The sequence below is a fragment of the Corvus brachyrhynchos genome, unplaced genomic scaffold, assembly GCF_000691975.1.
Source record: "Corvus brachyrhynchos isolate BGI_N302 unplaced genomic scaffold, ASM69197v1 scaffold58, whole genome shotgun sequence".
In the NCBI taxonomy this organism is placed as follows: domain Eukaryota; kingdom Metazoa; phylum Chordata; class Aves; order Passeriformes; family Corvidae; genus Corvus; species Corvus brachyrhynchos.
Window position 1 is genome coordinate 1337688 of NW_008239539.1, and position 10774 is coordinate 1348461.

General features: G+C 47.8%; 1 protein-coding gene across 3 annotated transcripts in view; it reads left to right on the top strand.

The window, feature by feature from the left end:
* The window catches only part of XPO6 (exportin 6), a 56885-nt gene that overhangs the window by 17278 nt on the left and 28833 nt on the right, over nucleotides 1–10774 (top strand). For all 3 annotated transcript variants that reach the window (XM_017741279.1, XM_008639074.2, XM_017741278.1), the window contains 4 exons: nucleotides 912–1024; nucleotides 3885–4082; nucleotides 6564–6723; nucleotides 7114–7191. In XM_017741279.1, the coding sequence (XP_017596768.1) occupies nucleotides 912–1024; nucleotides 3885–4082; nucleotides 6564–6723; nucleotides 7114–7191 (549 nt within the window). The remainder of the gene's footprint in view (nucleotides 1–911; nucleotides 1025–3884; nucleotides 4083–6563; nucleotides 6724–7113; nucleotides 7192–10774) is intronic.

The following is a 10774-nucleotide window of genomic DNA, read 5'->3' on the forward strand; positions in this document are numbered from 1 at the left end:
CGGCGATGTGGTATGTGGGCTTGGAGCAACCTGGGACAGTGGAAGGTGTCCCTGCCCATGGCAGGGGGTAGGAATGGATAAACTTGAAGGTCCCTTCCAACCCAAATAATTCTGGGATTGTTGTGTTTCTGCCATCTTGTGCCAAAAGTGTGATCAGCATGAAAGGCTTGTCCCAGAAATCCTGTAAAATAAACAACACAAGGTTTTTGCTGTGGTTTTTCCGATGGTGATCTCCTGCGGAAAAGGTATCCCTCACTTTCCTGCTTAAATTGCAGGAAAGAAAACAATTGATTAGGCCTTAAATTTGCTTAGCCTGTAAAGCAGCCCTTGTGACTTTTATCTTTGTCACATTGTCACCTCGAGAGAGGTGACCAAATCCTCCCCTGAGCGTTCAGGGAGGTTTCTGCTACCCTGAGCTGCCACAAAGCCAGCAGCTCTTGGAGTTGCATTAAAAGAAGGTGGGTGTAGAACACTGTGGTCTGAGCTGCTCCTGCTCTCTCACAATGACCCGAAACCCCAACATTTGGCTTTCACAGCTAAAATAACAATGCTCCTAACACAATTGTTGTGTGATTTGTTTTAATATTCACCTCTTAGTCTGCTGCAGTATTGATGTCAAAACTGATTCTAACATGGCACATCTGTTTTGTTTTCATTAAAGCCTGTTGTTCCATTGCTTTCAACACAGGAGAATGTGATTTTATTCTATTTTTTGCCTTCCTCCAGGTTGTTTGGGTCATTCCCTGAACACAGGGTCTCTTCCCTGCTCGCTTGCTGTGCTATCACTATACATTGTTATGGCTTTATTTGCAGCTACAGAATTTTAATGGTATATTTTACATCAAAGTCAAATTAAAACTGAAGTACATTTTAAAGTAATATTTTATTTTTATGGGTTTTTTTTTTTGCAGAGGAGCTTTTAAATAACTTTGCCCAGCAGATAGGAGCCTGGAGATTCTGCCTGTACTTCCTGTCCAGCACGAGGAATGATTATGTGATGATGTACAGCCTGACAGTGTTTGAGGTGAGGGCTGAGCTCCTGCCTGCTCAGTGCATTCTCTGCCTGGTGCAGTTTTATCTGGCGATCGATTTTTTGGGGGGAAATGTTTGTCTGAAATGGCAGCCCTGGTAAGTACAGTGATAAAAGATGCTTTTATTGCTCTCTGCTAGAGAGGTTGCTTAATGGCAGGCTCAGAGTGGGAGAATATGAATCTTTGTACACAAATTGAAGAATTCATTTCCTGGCATCTCTAAGTACAAATTACCTCCAGTTTCAGAGGCTGCTTCATTTTCTGCACAATGCTTTTAAGGGTGTTATTGCTTTGAAGCTGTTTTTATGATCAGAAAGATGGGGGTGATTACCTGCTCCTGGCTCCTGCAGCCTTTGAGTGCTGAGAGGGAAGGCAAACTTGCTTTTATTTTTTGTTATTCTTCTGACATTTTGTAGTTGTGGTTGATGCTCTTGAGCTACATCCTGCAAGCTTGTGCTGGTTGTAGAGGTGAGGGGTCTCTCTTAGACAGCCACATCCCACTCTTCACCTGCTTCAAAAAGAACAAAATTTGGGTTAAAAGCCTTGATCTTGATCTCTGTGTCTACTGGACTAAGCAAAAGTATTCTGTGAATAGCTCTGTTGTGTCACTGATTTCTCAGTGACCAGCTCAGTGTCTTTCCCTGAGGACATCCTGGGATTTGGTCCATGTCACACCTCAGTCTGGGCCATTTGTGGCTTGTGTGTTGTGTTCTTGGCTGGGTGGGCACTCTGAGCTGTGCCCCTAAATCAGAGGGGTTAATAGTCCCTAAATCAGGGGGGTTTATAGCCCTTGCACTGAGCCACTTTTTAGATAAATTATGTGTTCAGATAAAAACTCTGCTCTTAAAAGTTGTGTTGTTTTTACAAATTATCCACATAATTGTTGATTTCTTCTCTTAAATATTCATTTTACTTATTAGGGATTGCAGAGGGAGTCTGGACCCCATCTGCAAATTGAATCGGATTTACCTTCCCCTCAAAAAGGGGTGATCATGGCAAATGACATAGGAATTATTCCTGTTCAGGGGATGGTGTCCCACTGATTTTCCTGATGAGTAAAAGAAAGGCAGGGCCAGGAGTTAGATTCAGTGATCCTTGGGATCATCCTGTGTGGATCCTACCAGCTCAGGATATTTTATGGACTTTGGTTACTGAGCCTCTGCCTCCCTGGAGGGGCAAAAAGTAGCCCTGAAAAACCTAACTGTGCCCAGAATAAAGAAATCACTGTGCAGTGCAGAGGGAGGGATGGGAGTCCCCAGCCCAGCTGGGAGATGAGGATCTCTCCATGGAGCTTGAATTCCCAAAATTAACTGGTGCAGTGCTGGACATGAACTGCTCCTCAGAGCCATGGTGTGCCCCAGCCTGCAGCTTCCCCAGCTGCCCTTGGGTTCTGGATCAAAGGGCTGTGCTCACAAGGATCATTCCCAAAACTGCCCAAGGACATGGATTTCCCAGACTGTTTAGGAAGTTAGCAGTGCATTTGGACTAAAACTCCTCCTGGCCCCCTTCCAGATGAATTGTTTTCACCTCCTGCTTTTTGGAAAAGAAAACATCTTCCCACAAGCATTTATAGGGAGAAAGCTGCTGCTGGCAGGTGGGAGGAGTAGGGCAGAACACAGTGGGCATTAAAGGGTGGATGTTAAAGCTAAAACATCTTCCAGTTTTATTGGGATTCTGGACTTGCAGCAAGGAACCCTCAGCTGCTTGGCCATTGTTTTTAAGCAGTACTGCTGGATTTGCTCTGCTGGAAAACACCAAAACCAACTTCTTTGAGGGACTTCTGTATAAATATCCCTGTGTACCTCTGCACTGGGAACTGGAGTCTCTGTGCAGTACATCCCACTGTGGATTGCATCTCCTTTGAACATACATCACCTTCCAGTTTTGGATATTTGAGGCTTCTTCCAACCCAAACCAGGCTATGATTGTGATCTTCAGCGTTCTCCTCCTCCAGGCTGAACCCTGCAGAGGGGCACAGACATTGCCTCAGCCTCCTCTCTGGGTTATCCCAAGAGATTCAGCTCCAGAGCCCTAAATGAGTTCGTAGCAGGGCAGGGAAGCAATTTGCAACTCTGCTTTTCTTTGGATTCTGTCTGGCTTTAAGTGGACTAAAAGCTTTCTGTGCTAGTGGTGCCTTGTCACTGCCAGGCAGTGCCTGCTCCAGTGCCCTTCCAGCTCAGCTTCAGGAGACCTGGAGGGCATCAGAGGCATGGAAAACCAAACCTGCTTCCCTGATTTTCTTTTCCTGCTTCATCCAAGGCTGTGCTTCCCCCTTTAGAGGGGGAAACCTCAGTGCCCAGGGTTAAAAGGTAGAGAAAATCGTTCTGTGCCTGCCACTAGTTCTGCTTGACCCAAAACCAGTTAAACCAGTAACTTCAGCTCCATTGTGGCACTGCCAGTCCTGGGCCATGAGGTGCAGCAGCTCTGTCCCTGCTTTGTGTTGTTCAGCCTGGAGAAGAGAAGGCTCCAGGGACACCTCAGAGCCCCTTGTAGTGACTAAAGGGGCTCCAGGAGACTGAGGACAAGGCATGGAGGGACAGGACACAGGGAATGGCTTCCCACTGCCAGAGGGCAGGGCTGGATGGGATATGGGGAAGGAATTGTTCCCTGGGAGGGTGGGCAGGCCCTGGCACAGGGTGCCCAGAGCAGCTGTGGATCCCTGGATCCCTGGCAGTGTCCAAGGCCAGGTTGGATGGGGCTTGGAGCAGCCTGGGACAGTGGGAGGTGTCCCTGCCCATGGCAGGGGGTGGCACTGGATGACTTTTAAGGTGCCTTCCAGCCCCAACCAGTCTGATGTTCCCTGGTTCTCCACGTCCAAGGTGAGCTCATTTGGCACGTCCTTTGCTTTTCCAGAACCTGATCAATAAGATGTGGCTGGGGGTCCCATCCCAGGACAAGATGGAGATCAGGAGCTGCCTGCCCAAGCTGCTGCTGGCTCACCACAAAACTCTGCCTTACTTCATCAGGAACAAGCTCTGCAAAGTCATCGTGGACATCGGCCGCCAAGACTGGCCCATGTTCTACCACGACTTCTTCACCAACATCCTGCAGGTAAGAAGTCTGCCCATGAATGAAGTCAATTTTTCCCTTAGAAACATCATTTTGTTTCCTTGAGCAGGGATTTCTTTTGATGAAGATTAAATATTAAATGTTGCTTCGTAAATTCCTTTTTGATTTTGTGGTAACCCTCAACTTTTTACATGTTACATTTCACTCTAGGGTTAAAAGTGTTTTGAGGAAGGAACAATATTGTGCCACAAGTATTCACTTTGAATTTTAACTATTATGGGCTAGTTCTTGAAAATGCAGGGAGTGTAGGTTGTTCTTTAAACAAAAGAAAATCAATAAAACCATGGATGTGTCACTGATTCTCAGAAGGGCAGTTTCTCAATGGGGCTGTTGGAGGTTTTTCACCCAACAGCCAAAGACACCCCAAAATCTCTGGTACCTCATCCTTAAGGTCACTAATGGGATGTTGTGGGGGTGTTTAAGAGGGCTCCTGCAGGAAGGCTCAGCTATGAATTGGAGGATCCTGACTGAATCCATGTTATTAGCTGGAATGTTGGTTGCACTTCAGCATCCTTACAGGGAATCCTGAGCCAGGCTGCTGCTGGAGCCTCACCAGGCTGGTGCAAACCTCTTTTCGTTGGAGTATTTTGTCTCCAGTTCCCTTAAAATTGTTCCTAATTGGCTTAAAGAGGCTGAGTGTAAACTGAAGTGCTGCACAGGCTTTTTCTGCTGACATAATTACATGATTTGAATGCAGCAAAGCCCACGGCCAAGCCACAAGGCAGTTATTTAAATCCGAGTCCTTGAGTGGCAGGAGTTTATTTGTTAAGGCAAATGGATCTAGTATTAATTGCAAAATTAAAAAAAAAATACTATCTTGGCTCCAAAGCTCATTGCTGGCTGGTGTAATCACTTTGCTGACAGTGCTCTGGAGAGGGAGGTGCTGCAGGTTTTGCCTCAGTTGTCAGTTTGATAACAAATACTTGGAGATAACTGTTTCCACTTGGAGTTTCACCTCTCATTTCACCTGGATCCAAACGGAAAGGCAGCCTGAGCTCTCCTGGCCTTTCTAGCACCCTGGGGTTATCTTAAGGGATTGCAGAGCTCCCTTGAGGAATCTATTTTCCCTTAAGCCTCTCCTTGTGAGCTCAGCAGCGGAGGGAAATGTTCCCATAAATTATGTGGCAGACACATTCCTAAAATGTTCAGAAAAAGTGGAAGAAAAACAGTAATGCTGAATTCCAGGGCCTCAACAGAAGGAAGAGTAGCACAGGAGCAGAATGATTTGCTGTTAGAATTGCAGATGAGCCCTGTTCTCAGGACTTCTCTGAGATCATTTGCAACATGTTCTTTAGCATTAAATTGTATCCCAGTACTCTGAGTAGTCTCTAAACCTTTTACTGAACCTCTGGAGGGGTGGAGAAGAAAGGTAAATTGAGCTATTGTGTTGTCATTCTGCAAATCCAGTAATTCTACATAAAGTGCTGCTTCCTTAGAGGTTTAAAATTTGTTTAGCCTGACTGAGGTACCAGTGCCTGGTATTGCTAAAACTCCCTGGGTTTGTCAGAAAATATTCTGAGAGATGATTTTCAGTCCCTTCACAATTTACCAACAAGTTGGGTGTTTCATTGAGCTCTTTGCCATCTGCTCCTGTGTCTGGGACTTCTTTTCCAAAAGCCAAGACGTGTGTCCAGATGAAGAGCTTTTAGATGGGCTGTTTGCTCCCCAAATATTTCACCAACCTCAGTGTTTTTAGCGGTGTTAACTCAGCCTGGCTCTCCTTTGGAGGGTTAGGGGATCAGGACCAAAGTCAGCCTGGATTACAGAATTATGGCTTCAAGGATTACTTGTAGCAACCAGGATTGGTTTTGGGCCTTTTTTCTCCCAGAGAGAGCAGTGCATAAATCCCTTTGGATGTGTCTGGTCAGCAGTGAAGAGCTGGAAAGAAAACTTTGTCCCACTTGAACAAGTCTTCAATATCCCAGTGGCTGATGGAGGCACAAGTCAGCTTTTTGTCCAGCCCTGTTCCAGCATGGGCAGAAATTTCTCTTTCTGGGGGAAATGCAATTTCCAGTTTGAGATGAAATACAGGTGCAAAGGGAGGTCAGATCCCTCAGCTGTGTCCTGGGGCTGTCTGTCCTGGCTGCAGCCTTTGGGCCGTGTGGGAATGGTGGGATTTTTCTGGGGAAGCTGCTGGGCTGTGAGGTGTGAGCTGCTGGTGCTGAGGTGATGCTGGGCAGGGCTGAGGTCAGAGGATGCAGCAAACAGAAGGGACAGGCTCTTCCTGTGAACGTGCTGAGACACAGAGCATGTGCAAGGACATTATGAAAGCTCTCTTGAAACCCCAAGGATTCCCATGGGGCTCAAGCTGTTGCAACATCAGAGATTCACGTCTGGGGAAATTGAATGTATCTGTGGGACGTGGTGTGCCCTCGGTGGCGAGGCTGTTGCAAACCGTGAGTAGCGTTGCTAACCCGTCTGTCAGTGAATGTTGCCCTCACACTGCTCTCCTGTCCTCCTCAGCTGATCCAGTCTCCTGTGACCACTCCCCTGGGCCTGATCATGCTGAAAACCACCTCGGAGGAGCTGGCGTGTCCCCGCGAGGACCTGAGCGTGGCCCGCAAGGAGGAGCTGCGCAAGCTGCTCCTGGACCAGGTGCAGACAGTGCTGGGGCTCCTCACAGGTACGAGTCACACGGTGCCACCCACCCTCGTGCCACTGCCAGCAGCGTGTCCCCCTCGCCAGCCAGAGGTGCTGCTGGGCTGGCACTCCCGGGGCTCAGGGAAGCAAAATGGGGGTGATGTAGTGGCTGCTGCTGCTGCACTTGGAACACTCAGCTCTGCCCTGGGTCAACTTAATATGAACCAGCCTGTGTAGCAGAGCAGCTGCTGGGCTCCCTCTGTGAAGAGGGATGGAGATTGGCTTTGGGCTCGCTAAGAGATGTTGTTGAGTGTTTCTGTCCCTTCTCAAAGCACTCGAGGTGTGTTCTGCCCACGTTCTCCTGCAGACTGCGCTGTTTGTTAGATCAGTGTGTTTTTGAGAAGGCAATTCTGAAAGGTCTCTCTTTGGCCAGGTATTTTGGAGAGCATCTGGGATAAGCACAGTGCTACTGCTGCCACTCCACCACCATCCCCAACCTCAGGAGAAAGTGGTAAGGAGAAGCTGCAAGATGGGGTTTCCATGTACTTAAACCTGCAGGATCAGGCACAGATTCCTTCCTTTACTGTCAAACCTCTCATAATAACCCTTCCCTAGAGCTTTCCATAGGCCAACAAATTCCTTACACAAAGAAACAATGGCCACTGTGGGGATGCCCCACTGCAAGTGTCACCTCATTAAAAAGTGCCCACAGAGCTGCTTGTTGTCCTCAGATGGCACAAACCTTCCTGAAGTGTCAGTGCAAAGTGCTCTGATGACAGTGAGTCAAAATCATGGAATTGTTAAGGTTGGAAAAGCCTTCTAAAGTCATCAAGTCCAGCTGTTATTCCAGCACTGCCAAGGCCACCACTGACCCGTGTCCCCAAGTGCCACATCCACATGACTTTTGAATCTCCCCAATCTCTGACCACCCTTCCCATGAAGGAATTTCCCAAATATCCAACCTAAACCTCCCCTGGCCCAGCCTGAGGCCGTTCCCTCTCCTCCTGTCCCTGTTCCCTGGCAGCAGAGCCCGACCCCCCGGCTGCCCCCTCCTGTCAGGGACTTGTGCAGAGCCACAAGGTCCCCCCTGAGCCTCCTTTGCTCCAGGCTGAGCCCCTTTCCAGGTCCCTCAGCCGCTCCTGGGGCTCCAGCCCCTTCCCAGCTCTGTTCCCTTCTCTGGACACGCTCCAGCCCCTCAATGTTGTGGGTAGCCCAGAACTGGACACAGGACTGGAGGTGCCTCAGCAGTGCCAGCACAGGGGACAGTCCCTGCCCTGGTCCTGCTGCCACCCCAGTGCTGGTCCAGGCCAGGTGCCATTGCCTTCTTGCCCACACTTTTCCACTGAGCAACTTTCCAGCCCCTCTGCCCCAAGCCTGTGGCCGTGCATGAGGTTGGCATTGTCCCCTGAATTCCAGCTGTGAGCACATCAAAAGCCCATGGAGTAAAACTGAATTCTACCTAGGAAGAAGAAAATTAAGGTAGCCAAGTCTCTGTGAAATGGAACAGGGTGCCCAGAGAAGCTGTGGCTTCTCCATCCCTGGCAGTGTCCAAGGCCAGATTGGACGGGGCTTGGAGCAGCCTGGGACAGTGGAAGGTGTCCCTGCCCATGGCAGGGGGTGGAACCTGATAAGCTTTAAGGTTCCTTCCAACCCAAACTGTTCTGTGATTGTGAAAGTTTGTTTTCTGTCTGTTCCTGTTAGACTTTTGTGTGAGTGCTTATCTGATGTTAACCCATTTACATCTCTATTTCTTGGTTACCTCTGAAATGGAGAACACATTTTTGTGTCCTTGTCCTTGGCACACATTTCCTTGTCCCTGGGACCTTGAACAGTTCCCTGGGAGTTGCAGATCATTTCCTTGTGGCCAGATTGCACCAGCAGCTCCAGACAGCTGCCTCTGATAAGCTGTTGGTAGTGTTTTGCTTCGTGCTAAACCTTTCACACTGAAGTTGCAGCAGCACTTAGAGTGCTCCTTTCCTGTAGAAGATACTTCTATATTTATATACAGACCACACACTTGAATGGGAAGAAATACTCCTTTGGGTTGGCAGGGGGGGAGCGGATTTTGCCGTAGCTGGGAAGAGTTTGAGCAGGAAATATTTCCAGAAAAGATCAAAGCTTCTGGTGTCAATGGTCAAGAATGGTGCTGGGGGAGGGCACTGGTGGAACAAATTCTGGGCTGGCTGTCGTGGAAGCCTGTTGGAGATGTCCCTCAGTCCCCTGGGGCTTGTGCTGAGGCAGCTTTCATCCACCTGTGTGTTCACCTCGTGACTTGGGATCGTGTTTCCCAAACTGGAAGCAGGCTGCACTTCTCTGCTGGGCTTTTCCTTTCTCCCCTCTCAGGGAAAACAAACCAACTTTTTACCCAGTGTTTTTTCAAGGTAATTGTAAGTGATGCCTTTTCCTGGTCTTAAAATCAAGAGTCATACACGGTTAGAAGGGGAAAAGGGATTTTACCTTGGGATTTATTTTAAGGATCCTTAGGTGCACACGTCCAGGTCATATGCACCGAAATGCACCCCGCAAAATGCCCACCCCAAAAGATCTGGTATATCATTATGGGTGTTACTAATTAGCAGATCTCTCAAAGATTCCCCAATGAGAGGCTCGAGTGAGCCCCCCTCCCCAAGGAGCCTTCCCCTGGATGGTTCTATCTTGGTTTACAGAATGTGTTCTGGAGAGGACCTTGGGGTCTGGGCCACACTGATCCCTGGCTACAAAGCTTCTGAAATGTTGAGTCTCTCAGCTTGACAAACAAGTCCAAGAATGTAGGCAAAAAGCACTAAGAATACAGAAGCTGTAAAAAAGGTATAACAGGGGTATAAAAGAAAAGGCAGAAAATCTTCATGGCATCATAAGAAGCAGGACCACACTGGCAGTGCCTTTAGAAGTTTCACTTTTCCTGTGCAAATTTGTTTGTGTGAAACTCCTCTCTCTGTTTTATTTTGCTGTGCTGTGCCTTTGCTGTCTCCATGTTAAAAGTGGTTGTGCTTCAACTTCTTGAAGTCACAGAATCACTGAGGTTGGAAAAGACTCTGAGACTGAGTCCAACCATTAACCAGCACTGCTGAGTCACCACTAAACCATGTCCCCAGGTGCCACATCCACATGGCTTCTGGACACTTCCAGAGATGATGATTCCACCACCTCCAAAAGGAACACCAAGTGCTTCCCTCTGATCCACTGCCTGCTCATTTTGTGCTCCCTGAGACTCAATTCATGCAGGGCTCAGTTCCTGTTTACTGGTGACTCTTGATTGTTTTCATTGCTTAAATGAGGCCAGCACCCTTTGCTCTTTCCATTCAGGTGAAGTTAAAGGTGTTCCAAGAGGCAAAACAAGCTCCTGAGTCCCCATAAATGTTTAATATTTTCCATCAGAGCCCAGTTCTCTTTAGGAACTTGGAAAACCTCTGCTTCCTATTTTTTATTTGCACAGGGAAGTGGAGTGAAATGGTTACTTGCAAGTCTTAAATATGTTTTAAATAGCACTTGAAGACAACATTAAACTCATTTCTCATATCACTCAAGCAAAGGAACTCTGATAATGTCCCATGTTGGACAACATTTGAGTTATTGCATTGGTGTAGGATTTACTCAGCAACAATCTCAGCCTCCAAATGCTGTCTGTGCATGATTTATAGCACATTTTCTGATGAATCCCTTCCTCAGGAATATTCACTCACCTATGGCAAACAGATGAGCAGCAGAAGTATTTGTGGCTGGCTTCCTGCTGCAGAGCAAGCACTGGGAGGTTTCTCCTTTGGCATGAAAGCAGCTGATGCTGTAAATTTGTCACCTGTTTGCAAAGACACTGAAAATCCCTAAAGCTCAGAGCTTCAGTGATTTAAGTGCGTGCAAAGCACTTGGACCAACTGCTGGGAGTTACAGGAACATCATTGAGAGTTTCTGGTGTGCATGGATTAAAAGATGAGAATCTGTAATTCTCATTGATATTTGTGGAGTTGGCTGAACTGAATGGTTAAAAGAGTAACGATAGTTTGGGTTGGAAGGCACCTTAAAGCTCATCCAGTGCCACCCCTGCCATGGCAGGGGCACCTCCCACCGTCCAAAGCCGCTCCATACCCCCGCCAAAC